This window comes from Chionomys nivalis, chromosome 24 (genome assembly GCF_950005125.1).
Source record: "Chionomys nivalis chromosome 24, mChiNiv1.1, whole genome shotgun sequence".
NCBI lineage: Eukaryota > Metazoa > Chordata > Mammalia > Rodentia > Cricetidae > Chionomys > Chionomys nivalis.
In genome coordinates this window covers 2,789,219-2,814,370 of record NC_080109.1, presented here as the reverse complement: position 1 = coordinate 2,814,370, position 25,152 = coordinate 2,789,219, and the positions used below count along the sequence as shown (strand labels likewise).

At 43.2% G+C, this 25,152-nt stretch overlaps 1 protein-coding gene across 3 annotated transcripts in view; it reads right to left on the bottom strand.

Moving 5' to 3' along the window:
• Positions 1-4,126: 4,126 nt before the first annotated feature.
• Mnd1 (meiotic nuclear divisions 1) overlaps positions 4,127-25,152 on the bottom strand; it is a 49,375-nt gene continuing 28,349 nt past the window's right edge. The window contains exons 6-8 of one of the 3 annotated variants that reach the window (XM_057757187.1): positions 20,455-20,569; positions 12,718-12,762; positions 4,127-4,238 (exon numbers count right to left, since the gene is read on the bottom strand). In XM_057757187.1, coding sequence (XP_057613170.1) covers positions 4,213-4,238; positions 12,718-12,762; positions 20,455-20,569 — 186 coding nt within the window. In that variant the 3' untranslated portion in view covers positions 4,127-4,212. Of the gene's footprint in view, positions 4,239-6,648; positions 6,876-12,264; positions 12,387-12,717; positions 12,763-20,454; positions 20,570-25,152 lie in introns of those variants that run through there. The other 2 variants (XM_057757186.1, XM_057757188.1) reach the window with 2 other exon arrangements.

Below are 25,152 nucleotides of genomic sequence, written 5' to 3'. Positions count from 1 at the left end.
AAGGGCTGTGCTGGCTCACTTCAGTATCAGAATCTGCTGTGGAACAGTTACCAAACATGGGCAGCCAGCCTCTGAGCAGGGGAAGGGGAGGGGGGAACAGGGGTTCAGTTGTTATATAACCACACAGGAGCCTGCAAAAGCACAAAGCTCTGCCTCCTTAAAAATAGTAAATCCTGATGTCTAAGGAGCACACACGCGCATCCTGGTTGCTGGGTTAAGAGCTGGACTGTAAGATTCCAGACAGCAACATAATGCGATAGGGTTATACGGCCGCTATTTGAAACAATGTTAAATCCTTGACGACCTCAGAGAAATGTGAGTGCTGTAGCTTAAGCAATGGTGGAGTGAATGCGATGAGTCACGAATGCTGACCTACAGACTGTCCCCAAACACGATGCATTCCCATAGTTCATTTCTAAGTCTGCTGTTAGGAGCTGGGGACATAGTTTCCCACGGAAACAGTTTTAGATGTGGCGGTTTCATTCGCCAGATACGGCCAAAGGAGCCCATGAGTAATTTTATGAAGGTGATCTGCACGTAGAACAACACTTTTCTGTAAGAAAATGGTTTTCAACTTCCCAGCGAGAGTTTCTGGAATCCACCTCCCCTTGCCCTGAATCCAGGTGAAGGGGTGCAGGGTGGCAGGGGTGTAGGGAGGGGGACGTGGTGGAGCTCGGCCCCAGGGCTGCACAGCCAGAACTGTAGCTTCTGTTGTGCGGTGTCTGTCACTCTCGGGGATTCCTTCTCTTCTGGCAAGAACATGACCGCTGACACTGAGCACAGCTCCGTGCTGGAGAACAGTGTCACTTTTGGGCCACAGTTTTTCCTAACTCTCCAAACACTCTCGACACCTCTGAAGCCATTTCTACGTGCATTTAACAGGGGGAACACGAAGGCCTAGGGTGTTAAGTAACTTACCAAAACTCATATTTGGAGCTGGACCTTAGCCCAAAAACCTACTTTCCCTCCAACTCCACTTGTTTCCTGGACTTGAGAAACATTTCCCGGGAACCAACAGCTCCCTGTGTAACTGTCCGTGATGGCAATAATCTCATCAGCAATCACCTCCTAAGCAGCTGCCTCAGGACCACGAAGGATGGAGGGTCTGGAGACCTAATGGACACCAGACATCCCAACAGGAACACGCAGAGCCAATTTAAGCTTGACTGCCGCCAGATGACAGCCTCAGGCGATCACTGTGAGCAGGCACTACCGTCGAGGGCCCCTCAGAAGGGCCTGGGCCGGAGCAGACCTTACAGGGGTGAGTTTCGACAGAGGGGCTGCCTGCACAGCACACAGCAAACAACATCATTGGCTTCCTAGGAGGAGATGGAGCTAACTGTTCAACACTGCAGAGGATGGGGACACGGGGAAGCGGGGGTCAGAAGATGCAAGTATCCCTAGAATTCCTGCACTATAACTTAGCTTTCAAACAAATAATTAGGTCAAAAGAAAATAAAATCCCTCCTCCTCACCCTGTTGGTGATTTTCTTGTACAACCTTCTAGCTTTTTCTTGCCAGTCGTCTAGTAACGACAACCACACATACATTTGTCTTCCCTGTATTAAAAACATAGCACATGGCCTGTGGAAATTCTGACAATAATAATTTACTCTGTGTCATCTACTTTGCTATTTCAAGTTATTCTTGTTTAAAAGGAGTGGCTTCTACAGTAAACCCTGGCGAGGACGTGGGGGCAGAGCACTCTCATTCGCTTGGGTGGGACTGGAAACTGAGGGAATCAGTCTGGAAATCAGTGTGGGGAGCTCTCCAAGAGCAGAAGTTAAGTCTACCATGTGACCCAGCCATACCACGCCTTGGCATACCCAAGGGCTCGACGTTAACTCCACGGATGTGGACTCAGCCGTGGCCATTGCTGCTCCTCTCACAGTAGCTAGAAAATGGAAACAACCTAAGTGTCCTTCAATGGGTCATGGACATGTGGCCCGTATACACCAGCAGACTATTCAGCTGTGAGGAAAAACGAAACCATGACAATTTCTGAGAAATTGATGGATCTAGTAAATATACTGGATGAGGAAACCCAGACCCAGAAAGACAGACATCCCATGTTTCTCATCTGTGGCTCCTTACTCCACATCCTCAGGTGTGAGTATTCGACCTAGAGCAACCACAGAGAGCAGGAAAGACCAGAGGAGCTGTGAGGGCTTGGGAGGGACACGCAGAATGGAGGTGATATGAAGGGGAAATCGGGGAAATGGGGGGGGGCTTTACCTGGGGAGCAGGACAATACAGAGGGAGTGAAGAATAAAAAATATTAAGAGTGTTTGAAACACCCATAGGGAATCATTTTATATTTGCCTAAAGTTACATATGATATATACAAGTGTATGGATGTGTGCGTGCGTATGTGTGTGTCAACACACACAATTTTTAAAAACAGGACATAAATTTGAGAGGGAGGACAGGGGACATGAAAGAGAGTAAAGAAAGGGGGAAATTATATACACTCTACATATGAAATTTAAAATTAAATGCAATAAAAATAAAGGTTACAGTTTTTCTAAGAAAGTATCAAGTATTGGGGCCAGAGCAGGCGGTACCTTCCAAAGGTGGACTCTCGGGTTAATGCTGCAGCTCTCGAGACCCAGACCCCAGAAAACGGTCCAGCTGCCTGAGTTTTGCTCACTTAGCATGGCTATAATAGGCTCTCCCTGGTTTCTTCATACTTTACATCATATACACATATGAGCACATACATGCCTCAGCACACATATGGAGGTCAGAGGACAACTTCCAGGGGTCAGTTCTCTCCTTCCACCATGTGGGTCCTATGGAGCCAACTCAGGTCACCCGGCTCGGCGGCAGGTGCCATCTCTGCAGCCCCTTTATAGTTCACACTACTTTTGTATCTGCTCATCTCCCTTTGTGTCATCATCTGATGAAGTCTGACAAAGATGAGCCGTAAATGAATGTCAAGCATTTTGAATAGTGGAGAAAAAGCACCGGATGCATGTGCATAACATGTGCAAGGCATGTCCTGAATAACTTTGCTGATCGTTAGGGATACATGTGTAAGGCGTGTCCTGAATAACTTTGCTGATCGTTAGGGATACATGTGCAAGGCGTGTCCTGAATAACTTTGCTGATCGTTAGGGGAACAGGCCATAGGGAAGGGATGGCATTTTTCCTATCTGGACAACACAGTTTAATGAAGCTCTGTGGAGATGTGTCAGGAAAAACCAGGCAACACTGGAGTCAGACACTAGGAAGAGGAGAGGCAGTGCTCCCAGTCCCCAGAAGGTTTGTCATCAGTGACAGCAGAGTTTGGCCTAAGCAGGAAAGTGGTGAGAAGGTGATGGTGGTAAGGAGAGGAGGGAGGGCCCAAGTTAAAGCAGCAAAAAAATTCCTAACAGAAAATCAAGGGAAGTGTGGTTGAGTAAGGCAGAGGTCTAAGCGGCAACATTTGACACAGTTGTAGGGACTGAGGGAAAAGCGGCCTGAAAAAGAACAGCTGCCTGGAACCAGGCCAGTTAACATTTACAATTACCGCACTGATAAGCAGCAGTGAGAGGCCATTGGAGGTGGAGATATCACGTAATTCTTTCAAGTCAAATATCGAGGAAGTGCTCCAGCCTACAGGAATGAAAGGGGTGAAAATAAACATGCCCTCGGGGAGCTTCTGCTGAATAATGAAAACGTCATCTTTCTCTGTAGGTTATATTTAGTTCCATTGCTCCGGCCTCGCTCCTAAAATGACCTTAAAACAGTAACACCGCAGGGTGCAGTAGCCGTCACTGCTGATGTCCGTCTGCCAGAAAAGCTGAAGCACCTCTCTGGGTCATGGTTGAGCAAGAAAACGATGCTATGTAGATACGGCACGCCCCGATGTCACACTACATGACATGCTGACACAAAGGAAGCTACTTCTCTGGATCCATTAAGGAAACACTGCTATAAAATATGCTTTTTCCCTCCTCTTTCTTTCTCTCTCTCTCTCTCTCTCTCTCTCTCTCTCTCTCTCTCTCTCTCTCTCTCTTTTTGTCTGTTAAAAAGAAACAAATGAACACAGGCCATTTCAATCCATGCAGATGACTTTATTGGCGTATTTAAAAGGTAAATGTTTGTTCCAGTCGACCTAAGAATTAAAGCAAATAGCTTTAATGGCACTCACCGAGCAGCAGGGAAACAGGCAGCTGTGGGTCTCCAGAGGTTACCCAGCACTGGAAACAAACCCAGGCAGAAGGCAGGCTACCTGAACATGCTAACAAACACACCTGCATTGGAAAACATACAACTGTTCAAATTAAATGGCTTACAAGTTCCTGTAATTACTTTTCAAACTGTTGTGAGAAACACGATGCTTTCCAAGTCCAGGCTTGCAAAATAGCTCAGCCTCTCTGCATCAGACACGGTCTTCACAGGTAAAGGCGTGTCTCAGAGAGCTCTTTCAGAAAGGACTTGGGCTTTGACCCGAGCGTCAATCTTCAGTCTAATGACCAAGGAACGTTATGAATGTACTTCTCCACTAATGAAACCTAACTAAAGTACAATATTGTTCACAAGTCTGTTTGGATGAAAGATTCCCAGTTAACTTTAAACAATATTTTAAACACAAAAAACTACTTACAGATAAATGACTTGGAGATGATTTTTCTGTGGAGGTGTTCAAGGCCTCAAAGTCACAGCCCTTCTACTTCTTTTCTATAAAACTCAGCTGTGCCTTGTCTTTCTCATGCTCTTTTGAGAAGATTAATTCTTCATGAATAGGAACATTTTTTTGGTCAAGGAATTCATCCTCAGAACTCCCACAAATGTGCCAAGAGATATGTTTAGAAATGTTCTTTCAATGTAGTCTGAAATAACATGAAATCCAAATGTCCACCCATCTTGACTCAACAAATACATTCAGTACACACCTTCATAAAGACACACATCTTCACTACCTTTAGTACACATCTTTACTAGATGTGTAATACAGTGCACATCTTCATAAAGACACTAGTGAGCAAGCAAGTAAGTAAAGAAACCGTGGGCTCACATTTGAAGACTGAAGGTTTTCGAGCCTGGTCCACAATTACAGTGGAGTACCTATTAACTTTGAATTTTCTAAATGCTAATAAGAAAGGAACAACAGTTGCTGAGATACATTTGATAGTAGAAAAAACTATGGAATTAATCAGTCAAAATACTTTAAAGATGTACTAACCTCAGAATAGAAACCAGAACATGTATTACGTTGGGGCAGTGGTTTTGCTTTTGTTTTCATGGGAGATAAAAAGCTATGGAGTAATGGCAGTAATTTTTTGGGACAGATTAACAAAAACTATCCCAAAAAGAGAATTCAACTTATAAAGAGAACTAACTGGTTCCCTCCTTGCATTGTACGGGACACACCAATAACTGAAGCTCCTATATTCTACAGTGATGCAAATAAAACAGGAAAGGCAGGTACAGTGATGACAATTTCTCTAGGACTCTGGTAACACCACTAAGTGTAGGGCAGACAGGATCTCAGCCCTTCACTCACTCTCCACTAGCCTCCTGAAGGTCCACATCCAGAAGGAGTCCCTGCTTTCAGAACAGCACCTCAGGCATTACAGGAAAAGGCATCTTCTTTGAACACACATACACTTTTTCTAAACAAGGAAGCAAAGATAGTGAGTCAGGCCTGAAAACTCTTAAGAATGTCTGCGTTTGTGTAGTCAGGGGTTTCTTTTTCTTTCTTTTTTTTTCCTTTTCCTTTGGAGCCCAGGCTAGTCTCGAACTCACAGTAATCCTTCTGCCTCAGTATCCCAAGTGCTGTGACTAGAAGTATGAGGGACCATGCAAAGCTCTGTGCTTCTATTTCACACATCCAATTCTTCGTCCAGTGAGACGGTCTCAAGAACAAACAAAGACACACCAATTCACACTGCTCACAGCCAAGAAGGGATCAGCAGGCCCAGAGCAACCCCTGATAACACAAAGGCCTGGCCCCTAGCAAATGGCCTGGACGCCAGTTGGGTCGTGTGAGACATGGGGCACTTGACTCGCCAGCACAGGACAGTGTGAAGACACTGAGGCACTTGTGGCGTGGTAAGCGTTACCATACTGCTTTTGTCCTTAAGTCTGCAGTGTCCGCAAATGCTCCAGATGGCTAAGCTGAGCCCTTCCCTCTCTATGGCTGGGCCGGGGGCAGGCACTCATGATTATGTGTGTCATGTTAAGGAACATATACACTTCATCTTCTGAAAGGACATAAATCACTACAGTGGCCATGTTCTTTCTGGTAGAAAGGCACCAAACATTAGGACAAAGTAGTCTTCGTGTCTGAGGAATTGCAATGCAATTCTAAACTGAAGAAATACTTTCCTGTTTGCAGAAGACTGGATGTCAGTCACATCCGTTTCCACCAAGTACTGAGTACAGTGAAACAGCCCTTCTAAAGGTTATTTCTAACTCTGTGTGTGTGTGTGTGTGTGTGTGTGTATCTGTGTATCTGTCTGTCATTGCAACAGGGCATTTAATATTTGAATGAAATTTAAAAACCCCACCATGCCGTGGCTTTGCTTTTTAAGAATCCTGTGCATACCTTACTTGCGGGAGTGGGGACTCTGCATGAGCTGCCTGCCTTGATGAGCACTTTCGTGAGCACAGTGTGGAATATGGTACCAAAAAGGGACAAAGAACATCCTTACTTTATACTTTATTTAAAATTGTAAAATGATAAACAGTTAACAGTAGATAGAAATTCGGCAGCATTAGTCAGACAATGTTTAAGACTTGATGATTTAAGAGCCTGCAAATCCTGCATTGTCCAACATTTTAGTCTATGTAGTCAAAGTCTTCTGGAATTCCAAAGTTTTTGTCAATTTTATTTTCTTCAAACCCAAATTTTCTTTTGGCCCAGGACTTTATTGCAAATATGTTATCTATAAGGAAATTAAAAATATCTTTGAGAATTAAAAACACAATCATCAAACATCATAACCTAATTATCTGTATTGATACTATGCTTCCATTACTCTCTGATACAGTAAAATAAGAAGTCGTTTGCTACTTAAGAATGCAGACAGGGCAGCTTCCTTCAGTCTTCCTGCATTTCTCCCAGAGCTCAGGCTCCACTACCTCAGCAATGTCAGCTGTTCTTGCTCCCAAAGGGAGCACTTTCTCTTCAGACCTCTGTCCTTCTCCTCGGAGTAATGGCTTCCAGACAAGCAGGCCAGCCCGAGGGACTGGGCAAGAGGACAGGAAAAGGTTTTCCTCTTAAACTAACACAGAAACAGATGTGTCTTCGTATCCCTACAGGGAATTTGTATTCTCCCACTGAAAGGAGTGCTGCACCTACTTAAAGAAATTTATCCTACAGGGAGAACCCCGAATTGTACACAACGATCCCCAGACAAGGATCTTCACTCCAGTGCAGTAACAACAGGAGGGCAATGCCTATGGCTCAGGCATCACTGCAGGGCAGCAAGAGGAGGAGACGGTACCATGTATTACTGCCCCTGGGGTAGGCTGATGATCCCCCCAACCCCTCAATTCTATGCAGTTCTCATCTATTATATGATTTATAATTAAAATGCTTTCCACGAACACAAGAACGATGGCATAAGTTCCCAAGTCTGCTAGAGTGCTCTGCACTAGTTGTAAAAATGAATGAAAGATTGGAACAAGTTCCTCCTGGTGCCACGGCTACATCATGTACTTACTCCTGCCAGTGACCAGCACACCACCTTATATGTTCTGGAGACAGAGCCTTTAGAAGGATGATGGAGCTAAAATGAGGCCATTAAGGTGGAGTCTAACCAAATGCAATAGGTTTCTTTACAATTTAGACACAGTGGGAGAGATCAGCACCTGGCAGAGGAAAGACGACAGGACAGTCATGTGCAGACAGACAGTGGTCTCAGGACAACAGGACAGCCACATGCAGGCAGGCAGTGATCTCAGACAACAGGACAATCACACGCAAGACAGACAGTGGTCTCAGAGGACAGGACGGCCACGTGCAGGCAGACAGTGGTCTCAGGACAGGACCTAGGCCTTCAGGTGACTGAGAACACTGTCGTCTAAACTACTCTTAGTATATATTCTGTCATCCAACCAGCAAACCAATGCATGAAATTACAGCTTTCATTAATAGACTATCTTTGTGGAAGTATAATTCTAAGTATTAAATAAACATAAATTTTAGAATTCTGTTTCTTTCTAGAGTTAAGTACTACTAGCTTGAGAGGAACAGACAGTGCTGGACCCCAGATGGGTAGAAGAGCATTGACTAGATAGGCTTTGGGTCTAGTTAATTTATATACACACACATATTATTATTATTATTATTATACAGTATATATATAATATATCACATATATTATATACACATACATATATAAAGTCTTTTTAGAAAAAGAATCAACAGTGCTAACAAACTGTCACTGTTTGGGTAAGAATGTGTTACAGAATGCCAACAGATATTTAAATGAATCTATTCTTCATAACAATCTAAATGGATCTCAGCTTTTCATAACATGAGAATACTAGCAACCAACATGAGTCCAGGAGTTACGTTAGTTTTATCGGAGAGTACAGTCAGGAAAGCCTGGTCAATTACAGCCCAGAGGTGAGACAGGAGACAGCACGCATGCACTGCACACACGGCAGTGTGAGACAGGAGACAGCACTCGTGCACTGCACACGCGGCAGAGTGTGAGACAGGAGACAGCACTCGTGCACTGCACACACGGCAGTGTGAGACAGGAGACAGCACTCGTGCACTGCACACGCGGCAGTGTGAGACAGGAGACAGCACTCGTGCACTGCACACGCGGCAGAGTGTGAGACAGGAGACAGCACTCGTGCACTGCACACGCGGCAGAGTGTGAGACAGGAGCTTCTAGGTCTCCTTAAGGACAAGAAAACATCCAAAGACTAAAAACAAAAGAGCCAACAAAAGCCATGCTGTGGTGCGTAGGGGTTGATTCAGAGATGTTGGCTGAGCCTCCTCGGCCATTGGATGTCTGCCTTATGAAGCTGGTCCATATATAATCCTGACAATGCATTCCCTATCAAATAATTCTCCTATTATACACTATTTTTAAGTGGACAGACTATTCTTTTAAAGGAAACAACCTTAAGATGTGTAAGTCTTAATTCCTGCTAGTTAATATGGTTTTATACTCAATATCAACGTAAGATTTTGCAGTGAAGTCTTCTACCTCATGCACTAAGATGCCTTTTGATTCCTAGCACAGAAAACTCAGTCACTAAGTCTCTACTACCTGGATTTATTACGATGTAATTTGTTAAGTAGATGTGAAGTACAAAACATAAATAAGATACACTTCATCTATACTTAAAACTCTTTTTTTTCTTTTTATTTATTTTTGTTGACAGGGATTTTTTTTCAAGACAAGATTTTTTTTCTGTGTATCCCTGGCTGTCCTGGACCTTGCTTTGTAGACCAGGCTGACCTCAAACTCATAGAGATCCTCCTGCCTCTGCCTCCTGAGTGCTGGGATTAAAGGGATGTGCCACCACAAGCTGGCGGCAATCTCTCATTCTATAAACTAAAATGTTGAACTATTAAACGATATTCTTTTTTAAAATATTACACATTTTGGTTTCTGGTTTTGTTTTTATGGGATTTCTGTGTGGGCAAATTTGTCTCTATATCTATGTGTTTGAACTTTTTCTTTGGCTCTTCTTTTGTTCGTCTGTTTTGTCCTATTCTGGTTTGTTTTTATTTTTATTTTCTAGATACCTATAATCTCCTAATGAGAGGGAGAAAGTAAGAGTGCGAATTGGGTGGGTGGGGAAGTAGGGAGGACCCGGGAGGAGTTCTTAGGGGAGCATAATCGGATTATATTGTATTTCTAAAAACCTACTATCAGACAGGTGGTGGTGGTGCACACCTTTAATCCAAGCACTCAGGAGGCAGAAGAAGAGGGATCTTTGTGTGTTTGAGGCCAGCCTGGTCTACAGAGTGAGTTCCAGGAGTGATAAGGCTGCACAGACAAACTTTGTTTTGAAAAACAACATAAATCAAAATGTATTTACTATTTTTATGTGTATGTGCATGTGCTTGCATGGATTTATTTATGCCACATGCATGCAGGAGCCTTTGGAGGCCAGGAAAGTGTGTTGAATACTTTGGAACTGGCATTACACGGTTATGAGCCTTCATATAGGTGCTGGGAACTCAACGTTGGTCCTCTACGGGCGGTGGTGGCGCACGCCTTTAATCCCAGCACTCGGGAGGTAGAGGTAGGCGGATCTCTCTGAGTTTGATACCAGCCTGGTCTACAAGAGCTAGTTCCAGGACAGGCTCCAAAACCACAGAGAAACCCTGTCTCGAAAAACCAAAAAAAAAGAACATCTCTCTAGCCTGGAGAGTCATAGTTCTAGAAACAATTCAAGGACATTGCGAGGTAAAATTAAATCTGACTTAATTGATACCTGATATTTTTTGTATAAATAACACTGATCTTTTCTGTTGTTTCAAAATCTGGGATGTAACTCCCTTTATCTCTTATCTTCACCTTTCTCTAACAAAGTTTATGTGAAGAGTTAGCTGGAGCCTTAAGTGAAAATATTTCAAAGTCTCAGTAGCCAGGCCAACAAGGGAAGGGTTGTATGAGGTAGAATGACCTTGACCTTCTGACCCTCCCGCCCCCACCTCCTTTACCAGCCTGGCTTTACACAGCCTGGCTTTACACACGCTAAGCAGCCACCTGAGCTCCGTCCTGGCCCAGGAAACAGTTCTGAGCAGTTCTTCTGCCACCATAACAATATCCCTTCCAAAGGCTTTTCAAACTCTCAGAATTGTTTTGTTTTGTTTTTTGTTTGCTTTGTTTTTGGGGACAGCTAACCACAAAGAGAGAAAAATGTTTTTACGAAAGTTTTTCTAATGACAATTTTGTGAGTTTATGATAAATGGGGAAACAATTTATAATTACTTAATAGCCAGAATTTACAGTGCTTTGGGGAACCAGAGAAAGAAGACGGATGTCTAAACACCATGCTGAAGTGCTTGCAGACTCCAAAAGTAAGGTGGGATTATTCACAGAGCAGATGAGGAATCAGTTCCGAGAAGTTCAAAGGGTCACAGAACAAATAAGGAGCTCTGAGTGCTGCTCCTACTGTTTGAGGGGTGCATCCCTGCAAACCACTGGAGGACAATCATGAATTTATGTCGTGTTGTGTTGGGGGAGGCTGAGCACGTGTGTGTCATGGTGCATATGGAGGTCATAGTCAGTGCTCACCTTCCATCCTGTGCATCCTCAGGTGGACCCGACCCTCTCAACTCCTGCCCATCTCTGTCCCTGCCCATCTCTGTCCCCACCCATCTTTGCCCTCCCTGCCCATCTGAGCCCCTCCCATCTGAGCCCCCCGCTCATCTTAGCCCCGCCCATCCTATCTTCAATCCACAAGGACACTTCCTTTATTTTCACATTCAGAATTCCCTATTTCTCAGACCTATGTAAAATACAATTTTATCACTATTATTTTTATGTGGCCTAGGTTAGTCTTAAACTCATCACCTAGCTAAGACTGGCCTTGAACTCTGATTTTCCTGCCTCCCCTGAGTGCTGGGATTGCAGATGGGCATCACAGTGTCTCACGTCTCACAATGTAAACCTTAGTCACTTCTATGTCACTGACGCAATGACTGCTCTTCTGTTTTCTTTACTAAAGCAGCATTCTGTTTAGGAAACAACTTATAATAAATAAACAATAGCTTTATAGAAGCCCAAGGAGAATTCATTAATATTTTTTATTTATTAGGGAAAAGAGGTTTAAATTTCCTGTGTAAAGCAGGCTGGGCTTGGCAGCAGGAAGCCTGGCACACGCCTGTCTCCCGCAGGCTGGCAGTCCCCACACTGCGTACCCTCCTCCCATGGGAACACAATGATAGTGACCAACAATGAGAGGAATTAGACTCTGACCAGGTGGAGAAACTCAACCACCACCATCTTATTATCAATCACTGGAAAACATCAGTGCTACTTTGATCATACTTGTCTTATCACAACAATCATTACTAACTTTCTCCTAAACTTTAGAACACACATAATGCATTTATGGGGGAGCAGGCCTGACAGGATGGACCCTCATGATGTAGCCCAGCTGACCGTACTCATGGTCTTCTGGCCTCAGGCTCCCAGATGTGAAGTTTCTGAGCATGTGCGCCACACCTGGTGCCAGAGCTCATTAACCCCTCCTTCTTAGAATATCTCTGGTGTAAGAGGCTCACAGAGAAGAATCACACAGCAGAGCCTGCTTCCTACAACACGCGTGGCCTTGCTTCAACTGAGGAACAACAATCAGGTGTGGTTTGAAGTTTCCCACAGAGATAAGGTGAGTACACACCACACTGTGAGCAGCAAAGCATCCTCAAAACACCTTAGCTCTTCTTGTTTTCCAGAAGACAGACCTTCAGGAGTCTGCGAAATCCCAAAGGGATTATAAAGTCAGATACATGACTGCAGGCTGCAGATACTTATTAACGGGAGGGCGCTCTCCTGGCTTGTGCGAGGCCTTGTGCTCAATCCCCAGCACCACAGAAAAGCAAAACTACACAGACTTCAACACCCTTAGATATGTAAGATCGGTGATCAGGAACCGGGTTTAGGGAGAGCCCTACCAGAGGTAAACTTGGAGCTACTCCTGGATTCACAGAGACACTTTAGTAAGAGGATTCAGAATGCATGTAAAGGCACCGGACTGCACACCACGGGAGCCTTTGCTACAGTCCAGTGCCGCTGCAGCACTTACCCGTCCATCGGTTGGCAGCTTCCTTGGCTACTTTATTTGCTTGACCTGGAAGAAAAAAAATAAAATGACATGTATATTTATACATATAAAACTAGCTCCAACCCTCTAGAAATATACACCAAAGTATTAAAAATTACACATATTATAAATTACCACGAGAAAGCTCAAGTAGTGTTATAACATTGTATCTTAAAAATGCCCGAGAAAACTTTAGATCTTTGCAATTGTGTTAGGAAAGAACAGACAGCCAGTGTGAACACCTTCCCTTTCTAAACGACCATCTCCACACATCACTTCTTTAAAGCACAGGGCTACTTTACACCTTCGTTTATTTACTTATTGTGGGGGGCAGAGTGGGGGCACAGGGCACCCTTGCAGCAGTCAGCATGTTTAACCTCTGAGATACCCTGCCATCCCCAAAAGTACACGTTTAAATGAGATGTTTCTCAACCTACCATATCAAAATGATGAAACAACTTATTGATAAGAGTTTTACTCTATTTTTTTATTTTTGCTTTTCTTTTTTTTTTTTTGGTTTGTTTTTTGAGACAATGTTTCTCTGTGTAGCTCTGGTTATCCTGGAACTTACTATGTAGACCAGGCTGGACTTGAACTCACAGAGATCCACCTGTCTCTGCTTCCCAAGTGCTGGGATTAAAGGTGTGTATGACTACTGCCCAGCTTACTCTAGATATTCTTAGGCTACGGTAAATCTTGACTTTTAAAAATTTTAGAAATAAAGCTGGGCATGGTGGTTCACATCTTTAATCCAAGCACTTGGAAGGCAGAGGCACGAGGATCTCTGTTAAGTTCAGGTCAGACTGGTCTACAGACAACACAATTCCCACCTTCTAGCCCCTAACAGCCACCATTTGCTTTCTACCTTATGGCTCTACCCTGTGGGGATACTCTATATGAAGGAAATGTGTTCTCTTGAGTGTGGTTCAGGGTTCATCATATACCATTATCTATTATCTCATATAATAAACTACATTTCACAATTTGCTTACCCATTCATCTGCTTACAGACAATGGACCATTTCCATGAACCCAAAAAATAATTGCACTGAGCATATTCTCAATTCTCTTGAGTATGAGTCTAACAACAGAACTGATGACTCATATGTTTGTGCTATTTTGAGAATGGATAATTCTTTGTTTCTTTGAGACAGGGTCTTACCTTAAGTTCCTGGCTCTGCTTATATAGGTCAGGCTAGCCTCAAACTTGCCAATCTTCCTGCCTCTGCCTCCTAACTGATAGGGTTGTAAATGCAGGTCACCACACCTGGCCTTTACTTTTTAAAGTACCTGAACCACTTTGTAATCCTACCAGCTACACAGGGTTCCAATTCTCCACATCCTCAACAACACTTGTCTTTAAAACAACAAAACAAAACTGTAGTCATGTTGCGGGAGGTCCTTCCGCTCCTCCAGCCAATAGCTGCTGAGATACCAGCCCATTGAGGCGTGGTCTCTTTCCCTTTAAAAAGGCGGCTACTTCCCTCCTCGCTCTCTTTACTTCCTGCTCCGGTTCGGCGACTAGACTTCTTCCTAATTGCGCAGAGGGCTGTTGTCTGGGACCGTGATCTGTAAGTTTATTCCCCTTTAAATAAATACCACCCTATTAATCACAATTCCAAACTGGTGTGGGATTGTTTATGACTTGCGCCTTCATAGTCATCTGGGGCTGGAGAGATGGCTCAAGGGTTAACAGCATTGGCTGCCTTCTCAGGAGACCAGGGTTCAACTCCCAGCATTTGCATGGCAGCTCTGATTCAGGGAATCCAATGCCTCCTTCTGCAAGGAGGAACTGCATTTACATGATGAACACATACTCAAATAATTACTGTGAATTATCTATTTGTCTTTTTAATTCCTTAAGCTTTTGTTCCATGTATTTTAGCCTTCTTGTGTTAGTTACAATGTTAGTTTTCTGTTGCTAGGATAAACACCATGGCCAAAGGCAACCTAAGGGGGAAAGTTTTTTGGTTTACAGTTCCAGAAGAACCATCATGGTGAGGAGGTACAGCAGTGGGCTCTGGAGGAACACGGTGGAGGGACAGTAGCAGGCACTGGAGGGATGTGGAGGAGGACATGTTGGAGGGACAGTAGCGGGCACTGCAGGGAAATGTGGCAGCAAAAGGGAGCTGAGAACTCCCATCATCAAATACAAGCAGGAAGCAAAGCTCAAACAGAAAGGAGGAAAAGTTTGACCTCTCAAAACCCACCTCCCTTCAAACATCCTCCACTTAGGCTACATCTCCTCAACCTGCAGGAGTGGCATCAGCTGGGAACCAGGGTTCAAATGCAGGAGCCTGAGGGAGACATTTCTCATTCTACAGCTATGCACGTCCGTAACTTGTACCTGCTGACCCTTCATCATCATTGTAAACCGCACTTTTCCACACTAGCAATAACTTCTCAGAGTCTACTTTCCTTGCTCTTAGTTTAGCTGCTACGACCTCTTTCAATTACTGTCTCCAAGTCTTCCTCTAGCCTTTTACTGTCGACATATTCTAGTCTTTAAATATGAGTCTCCTGTAGGTGGTATATAATCAGCTTACTTGTTTCCTTCAATTTTGGCCTTCCTAACCTTTTAATTGGAAAACAAGCCATTTTCACTTAGTATAATTATGATATGATTTACCTGACATTTTGTCATTTCCCATGTGTGGTGCTTTGAGTGAAATTTTTTCTCTCATATTTGAACACTTGGTGCCCAGCTGGTGGCGCTGTTTGAGGAACCCTTCAAAGGTGGAGCCTGGCTGGAGGAAGCCCGTCACTGGGGGAGGGCTGTGGGAGTTTACATCCTCACGCCATGTCCCTTCAATGCTGTTTTCCACTCTCAGGCCTCCCTCATCACTAGGGACTCATTCCCAGGCTGTTCTGGGTCCTGGTGTCTTTCATCACCGCAGCAGAGAGGAGCTAAGGCGCTAAGGCAAGTGTCCCTGTTGCCCTTCAATAGTCTCAAATCCATGCTTGTGTTAAGTGGAATTATTTAAAGTTTCTCTGTCTCTCTCTCCCTCCCTTCCTCCCCACTCCCCCCCTCAAATTTCTGCACTCTGAAATAGCAAGGAAAACTGAGGATGACACTCGGGTTTTTGTACACCAGGAAAATACAAAGAAAGGTAATTCCTACCTCCCCGGCTGTCTCTTGTATCAGGTATCTTGAGGGTAGTTTTGTTATCTTTTGGTGACTATTCTGAGGACTGCCACTAACTACAGAAAATTCGGATAAATATCAACCTAATTTCCATCTGGCTTTCCCTGCTGTATGTACACATCATGTCCACCCTCCAGGTTATGCCGGCATTGCCACAGACTGTATTTTATGTACTGTGTGGTCGTTTGCAGACAGTGCTGCTTACACAACTATGTCCTAAATCAGAAAAGGAAATATACAGAAGTCTGTATATTGTCTGTTTGCTTAAATCACTGGTGATTTCTTTTTTTATATGGACAAAACTGAGTTCTAAGGTCAGGTATAAGCTAGTAGTTGTTCACTCGAGGGTCTTTTATTCTGCTTGTTATCTCTGAAAGCACTGTTTCTAGATATGGAAACCGTGATTGACAGCTGTCCTTCAGTATTTTGAACATGTTCTCCTCCTGTGCTTTTGGCCTCTCTGTTTTCTAAGTAGAAACAACAGTTAATTTTAGTGGAGATCCCCAACTGTGACGACTTGCTTCTTTCTTGCTACTTCCAGAGTTGTCCTTAGTTAGGGGATCATGATGTGGTACAGGCCTGAGAATCTGGAACTGCTTCCTGGTTGTTCGTTTTTCCTCAGATCAGGAAATTTCTGTTGAACCAGCTTCCAACCTGTTTTTCTCTGCAGCTGGCTCAAACCTCTGTCACTACAGTTACTGCAGTTTTAGACTCCAGAGTTCCCACTTGGCTCTTCTGGTCTGATTTCTGTTTCTTTAATAATATTATCTTTTCTGTGAGATAACCTTAGGCCTGTCTTTACTTTTTAGACAGGTCTCCTTCAGTGGACATTGAGAACGTTTTTTTCCTCAGAACAGTTTCTACTGAGGACTTTAACTGTGGCTTGTGGGGAGCATTTCTTGTTTCTTTGCATGTCTTTTAATTTTTTAATACAAAACTGCACACTTAAAATATAACGTGGCAGCTAGGCAGTGGTGATGATGGCACATACCTTTAATTCTAGAACTCAAGAGGCAGGGACAAGTTGATCTCTGAGTTTGAGGCCAATCTGGTCTACAAAGCAAGTTTTAGGACAGCCAGGGCTTCACAGAGGAACCCTGCTTCAAAAACCCAAAGTGGGGAGGGGGAGAACAAAATCAACAACAACCACAAGCCAGGGCTGAAGTTGCCCAGGCTGGTCTTGACCTTTCCATCTCTGTGCCTCAGTCTCCCACACAGCATGGGACACCACACCTGACTTACTTTCAAGTATGTTTGTGGGAACTTAGTTTCTACCACTAGTTTTATCTAGTCTTGTTCAAATAGTGGTTGACTTGGCTAAAAATACTATTACATAAGACAATTACGTTGACCCTAATTCCCTAGTTACTTACAAATTAAACTTGTCAATGAAATCAATTATCCAACTAGAATATTTGCTGAACTACAAATATTTCCTACAGGCATTTTTAAAATTGATTTTTATTGAGCTCTACATTTTTTTTCCTGCTTCTCTCCCTTACTCTCTCCTCCCCTCTACCCTCTCTCATGGTCCCCATGCTCCTAATTTACTCAGGAGATCTCATCTTTTTCTACTTCCCATGTAGATTAGACACATGTTTGACTCTCTTAGGGTCCTCATTGTTGTCTAGGTTCTCTGGGGTTGTGAACTGTAGGCTGGTTTTCTTTGCTTTTTGTCTAAAAGCCACTTATGAGTGAGTACATGTGATATTTGTCTTTCTGGGCCTGGGTCTGGGTCACCTCCCTAATATGATGTTTTCTAGATCCACCATTGGCTACAGGCATTGTGTTAAGAAAGAGATAATACACAAGCATGTCTTTGTGAACTATTATCACGAAAGTGTATCCCACATGACTCAAGGATAGCCTGGATAAGACTGAGTGTTGGAAAGTGGCTACGGGAACTTGCTGTTGAGTTAAATCCTATTAAAATCAATTTATAAAGCACGTAATCCTTGAACCCAATTCTTCCTGCACTAACCTGATCGCTGAAATCCTCTGAAAGTCTTCATTATAAAGAAGCACATTGCGATTTGGGGCAGGAAGTTAGACCCTAGTAAAGCTGTTTAAATTTAATAAGGTTTAAATTTAGACATTTCTGACATCTATACTAACAATTTTAAGTTCTTAGATCTGTGGAATTTGTGGTTTTCATTGAAATTTTTCATGAATAATTTATAATATCTACTGCATGGGTGCAGGGACCTGGCCAGTAGCCAGAGTACAATTTGCTTCATAAAAACTTAAAAACAATTGTTTTTACAGATATCTTCCTGGTCCAGCAAGCACTCCACTCTTTTCTGAGTTCCATTACACATATGTTAGGCTAGGTTGTTCTCAGACCATGGATGCCAGCTTGATGGCTAATGTTTTCTGTTTGCTATGTCTTCAAATACACTAATCTGTTCTTGGACAAAAAGTAATCTGTTCTTAATCCACTGTAACTCTCGTGTCAAACACAGTCTTCCTGTCAACAAGCCTGATGTGGGTCTCTGTGATACCTTTCATAATGACTCTTGAGTTTCTAACCCATGGACGCTGTAAGCGTTTTAATGCTCTGCTGGATGTGCTTCTGGTCCAGCGCTGACCGACAGATCACCCTGTTTGCTGTGTGTGATATCCTCCTAGTATCTGCACAGCTGGTATATTGACTTGCATTCCAAACACACACTCATATGCACATGCGTGTGCGTGCGCGCGCGCGCGCACACACACACACACACATACTTATATTTAGGGTTCAACAATAAACAGTGAAGGAAACATGCAGACAAAAAAAAAAACCCTCAACCTTTGAAAGCAAAACAAACTCTTTTTGCTAGGTGATTTTGGATTTTTAAAACTACTCCCAAGCTTGTTGTGGGACCTGCTAAGATACCTGGCAACAGTTTGATGCTTTCCATCCTGAGTATCCTGGTGGTGAGTGATATCTAGAAGTAATGGCAGCAGAAGCCAACTGCCCCAGGACACACCGGGCAGTACCAATGAGGGCGAACACTGACAACTAGTAAGTAGAGAAAAAACGGAATAGACGCAAAGAAGAGCTGCTCTGGGGCTGCAGAGAGGGCTCAGAGGTCAAGAGCACTGGCCGCTCTTCCATCCCAGCAACCACATGGTGACTCACAACCATCTGTAATGAGATCTGGTGCCCTCTTCTGCCATGTAGGCAAACATGCAGGCAGAATATTGTATACATAATAAATGAGTAAAAATGGAGATGGAGGAGGAAGAGGAGGAGGAGAAGGACTGGTGCTCCAAGGAAAGTGGTAGAATCACTGCACACCAGGGGGCTGCTGCTGGTCTCTAGAGTCTAAACATTTTATAAAGAGACAGAGATTTTCACCAAGAGCTGGAAGCGGAGCTCTCCGAGATGGTCATCTCTGTGAGTTCAGGGCTAGGGAGACAGGTCTGCACACAGACTTTTTACATCACCCTATGGAATAGAGTGCTCAGCTAAAGCCGGCACTACAACAGCTACTCGAACTGAAAGTTGTGACGACATCGGAGGAGCAGGAGAAAAAGGAGGTGGTGTTGACCAGCCAGCTGGCCTGCTTTTCATCAGTCTCAACAGGGAAGAAGTCAGCTGTGTGGTGTGCCTGAAGGTCCCCAGAGCTTCAGACACGCTTCTTCCCCAGGCTCCACACCCTCAGGTGACTTGCTCTCAGGGTCATAATGGCAGTACCTGCAAGCAGTTCCTGAAAAGCTTTTGTTTTCCCAGAAAGACAATCTGACCCTCACACCCTCGGACTGGGTCTGCTCCTCTCACTGCTGTTTTGCAATCTAACAGCTTTTCCGTATGGCAGCACATGTTCCACTTAGCTGACTTCTCTCCTTTTTACTGTATTTACATTCTATACTTCTTAGTCGGCGCCAATAAAGCTTCCACTCTGTGGTCTCCATGTATGTTCACAGGTGTTTCCTGGGGCAGGTGACCCGGACTGTACGGAAATCCCAGCCCTCTGGAGGCTGAGGCCAGCCTGGGCCAAAAGACAACACACATGTGCATGTGTGTGCTAGGCCGCACATTGGATCAACTATAATACAACTATGCTCAGGCTACTCCTAAAGTACCAAGTAGTCCCAGGTTTCTCAAAGTCTCAGTCATGTGCTGTCAGATCTTTTAAAAAGTTATACATATTTTCCTAACAATTAAAATCTATATCATTATGCTTTTTAAAATCTATGTGTTAAATTTTATGTTTCTATAAATACATTAATAATATCAAGGTTTTAAGATTCTGTTTTTTAAAATTGAAGGAAGGCAGTCAAGATGGCTCTGTCGCTAAAAGGTGCTGCCACCAAGCCTGATGACCTGACTCGGATTCCTGGAATCCGTGTGGTGAAAGGAGAGAACCAGCTACCGTAAGCTGCCCTCTGGCCTCCACACACAAGGAAGAAAATCACTGGTACACACATAAGGCAAGCTCTTGTATTTCTAGTATCCTTTTCTTAGACTCCTTCTCTGACCTCTCTGCTTCCTGTCTTATGCCTGTCTGTCCTACCACCTGTTTACTGCTTTACTTCAGAAATGCTTCCCGTGTCAGAGCTGAGAGCACACGCAGACATGAACTTACGGATCTCTTCTACTACTTGTGGGTCACATTCTCTGTATTTTTCAACTTCTGCCTTAAGTTGATCCCTTTGGTCCCGAAATGAAGAAAGTTCTTTTACAAGCATGGCTCGTTCTTCCTGGAGGGAAAGGATTTCGTGTACAGTTAGGCCAAATCATGTAGCAGGTGTTCTTGGACCTCCAGCCCCCAAATCATCACAAGAAAACTTATTATTAATTATGAATTAAAGCTCAGCTTTAACTTAGGCTTGTTTCTGGCTCGCTTTTTAAACTTAAATTAACCCATTTCTATCATTCCATGTGTTTCCCTGAGGCTTGTTTACCTCATTTACTCTGTTTGTACTGCTTTCCTGCTTCCCCCATGTCTGGCTGGCTGGCTCCCCTTTCCTCTTGCCCACCAGCCCCACCTATCCCTCTTCTGCCTAGCTATTGGCTGTTTAGCTTTTCATTAGACCAATCAGGTACCTTAGGTAGGCAAGGTAAAACAGCAACACATCTTTACATAGTTAAACAAATACAAAAATCTTTATAGAGTTAACAATTATTCTGCAATACAACAAATGTAATATATCTTTACATAGTTAAATATTTTATTCCGCAACAAAATAAATCTCATGTGTAATGAAGTAATAAATTCTGTAAACACATGTATATGACATATTTATATAATCAGCTCCCAGTATCCACAGGTTCCTCATTCATATCAAAGCCCCGAAGAGAGAAAATACACCCGTACTACACACACAGACGTTTCCTTCAGTGTCACTCTATGACGTAACAGGAAGACATGTTTACAGAACACTTCTGTTGTAGTAGGAATTACAAGTAATCTAGAGATTATTTAAAATATATGATGATTAATAAGATATATGCAACTGTTGTGTCATTTTATAAACATACATTACATTTACGTGAAAATACATTTTACATAGGTATTATATAGAGACAAACATAACTGACATGGTCCCAGGGATCGAACTCAGGCTGTAAGGCTTGGCAGCAAGCACCTGCACCTGTGAGCCCCATGAGAAAACCTAAAGGAACTGGAGCATCCAGATTTTATTATCACAAGGTCTTGGAGCCAGTTCCTCAGTGGACAAACCTCAGTATACACACAATATGCACAGTGTAAGAACAAACCTCAGTGTACACACAATATGCACAGTGTAAGAACAAACCTCAGTGCACACACAATATGAACAATGTAAGAACAAACCTCAGTACACACAAATATGCACAGTGTAAGAACAAACCTCAATATACACAATATGCACAGTGTAAGAACAAGCCTCAGTACACACACAATATGCACAGCGTAAGAACAAGCCTCTGAAACCTCGTGCCTTTCATATATAATAATTAAATAATGATATGTAGAAAGAACAATAAAAAGCAGGCAAGAAGATATGGTTACACATGGATGAACTCAAAGAGGATGACGTCACCATACACCAGAGGAAAGGTCACTCTGCTTTCTGGGTAATTTCATGGCTTGAGCTCATGCACGTAAGTCATGGTTTCTAGCAACATTAATCATTAAACAATTGTACTTCAAAAAGTGTTTGAAGAAATGTTGTAGATTTTTTTCAACTTTAAATGATTAACCTTTATAAATATTTAAGGGGATCAAAAATGGCCTCCTGTCATTTTTCTTTCAAGGTGAACCAAATAAGGCTTTTCAATAGCATAAGCCAACAGGCACCCTCTGACATTTTAGACAGAGCCCTCATCAACACAGAGATGTCATATTGCTATGACTGTGTGACTGACATTTGTGAAACCTGAAAAATAATTCATACAAAATCAAATGCTGGCAAACATTCCCAGACAAATACAACGTAAAAATCAAAGTTCAAGTGGCCTGAATGGTGCCGGCCTAAGGCTTCCCTGCCATCCGTACGTCCTATTTGTACCCTGGCTTTGGTTTTGCTACTGTTCCTGCTGTCTACAAAGTACCATGCTCTAGAATAGACTAGCCCAACAGAACAGTGCATGCTGGGAACAACCTAGCTCTGTACGTTCCAGCACAGGTCTATGGCAGTTGTGTCTGGAAACTGAACTGTATATGATTTAAATGTAAGGGGTGAATATAATTAGTAAATACTGTATTGACACAGCTCAGAGAAGTCCGAGGCTAACTAGGATGTACCACAATGGTTACCACCTGCTGTCTACACCCCGGTTAAACACGCTTCCACAGAGGAAAGACGAGGACAGGAGGAGCAAAGGGTGAAGGTCTGTGTGAGCGCAGTGGCCATGCTCCAAGCACTGGGTGTGGAATCTCTGCCATGACAGTTAATGTCTGCATGCTTCTGGTTCCTCAAATACAAGACTGGAGATCGTAATAGCAGCCCCTTCTTATACTGCTGGCAAGCAAAACACACTTAGAAAGTTCCTGACAAAGTGCCCGGTGTTAGTGACTTCTTCAGCAACATTTCCATGGCTGACCCCTAACAGACAGGGGTGGCGAGGCTTCCTTAGGAGCTTTCAGGTTAGATGCCCTTCTGCTAAAGGAAGCTCCACTATGTCTCGACGGACAGGAGGCCCCGCCCCAGCGCAGCTGCACTGGCTAAGAGGACTGACTCACTCGGCAGACAGGCTGGCAGCTTCTAGGGATGTTTATGGCACTACTCATTGATGCTGCTTCTCTCAACTACAGGAAAAGTTAGAGCAGGTTTGGGTGACACCTGGATCTTACTTCCTCTTCAGTTTGAGAACTGCAGGGAGAAACAGAATCAATAAAGAAAACCCAAACTGAGAGAAAACCAGAAATGAAAATTTAGAAATTCAGACAGGACCCTCAGAGGCAAGCCTCACCAACAGAATACAAAAGATGGAAGAGAGAATCTTGGGCATTGAAGACAAGATGTAAGAAATGGATAGCCTGGTCAAAGAAAATGTTAAATCTAAGAAATCCAGGCATAAAAGATCCAGGACATCTGGGACACTGTGAAGAGACCAAATCTATGAATAACAGGAATACAGGAAAAAGCAGAAACACAAAGCAAAGCTACAGTAAATATTTCCAACAAAATTGTAGAAGAAATTTCCCCAGTCTAAAGAAGGTAGAACCTATCAAGGTGCAAGAAGCATACAGGACTCCAGACAGGACCAGAAAAGCTACATAATAATCAAAACAGTAAACACACAGAGCAAAGCAGGAGTATTACAAAACCAAATAACCATTAGAATAATGTCCACTTCTCTCTTTTTTTTTTAAAAAAAAAAATGTTTATTTATTTATTATGTATACGATATTCTGCCTGTGTGTATACCTGCAGGCCAGAAGAGGGCACCAGACCCCATTACAGATGGTTGTGAGCCACCATGTGGTTGCTGGGAATTGAACTCAGGACCTTTGGTAGAGCAGGCAATGCTCTTAACCTCTGAGCCATCTCTCCAGCCCTAATGTCCACTTCTCAATGGAGACACCAAAACCCAGAAGGGTCTAGAGAGACTCTGAGACTCTTAGATCCAACCCGAATTCTTATACCCAGGAAAACCTTCCATCACAATAGATGGACAAATAAAGAGCTTCCATAATAAAACCAAATTTCAGCAATTTTGTATCTATAAACCTAGCTCTACAGAAGGCACCAGAGCAGTGGCCCTCCCCCTTCCCAATGCAGCAGCCTATAATACAGCTCCATGCTGACCCCAACTGCTGTGGGATAGTCCTCCTGTGCACTGTAAAGATTTGTCACTCGAATTGGTTTAATAAAATGATGGCTGGCCAGTAGCCAGGCAGGAAGTATAGGCGGGGTTACCCAACTAAGGATGATGGGGAGAAGAAGGGTGGAATGAGGAGAGAGAGTAGTGGGTATGCCATACTGAGAAAATGAACTGTCATGTGGCAGAACGTAAATAAGGAATATGGGTTAACGTAAATGTTAAAGTTAGTTAGTAATAAGTCTGAGCATTCATAAATAAATAAGGAATATGGGTTAACGTAAATGTTAAAGTTAGCTAGTAATAAGTCTGAGTATTTATAAATAAATAAGGAATATGGGTTAACGTAAATGTTAAAGTTAGTAATAAGTCTGAGCATTTATAAATAATTTTAAGTCTAATTTTAAGCATTTGTAATAATATTAAGTCTCTGTGCTAACTTGAGAAGTGGCTGCCAGGTATTTAGGAACAGGAGGGTGGGAGAGAAATATCTGATTTCACCCAACCTTAAAAGTATTTTTGTTGCTACTTCATAAATGTAATTTTTCAACTGTTATGAATTGTAACTCTCTATGCTTTCTGATGGTCTGGGCTGACCATTGTGTTAACTGGAATCACCCTGCCTTTGATAATTCAGTGCTGCCACCTGGCCCCAGCTACTTCAGGTCCCAATTAAACCCACTGCCTTTAATTCATCCAACTGAGCAGTAGCATCTCCAGCCCTAAGGTCGGCACAGGGAAGGAGTGACAGCAAGGCTCTCCAGATGAGCTGATGCTCCCTTACCATTCTATGACTTCTGGATTCGTGAAGAACATGTCTCTTCTGTGTCCCCCGTGGAGGACAGGTTTCACAGGGCGCCCACTCCTGCACTGCAATTCTCCTCAGTCTTCAAATCCCTTCATCGACCCTAAGCCAAGGGATATCAGGCCTGGGCCTTCTCTTGACAAACGCTTCAGCCAACCATTCAAACAAACGTTTTGACATTTTTTTTTTTAAACTGAGAAAGCGTCTATACCAAACCGAGAATCTTCA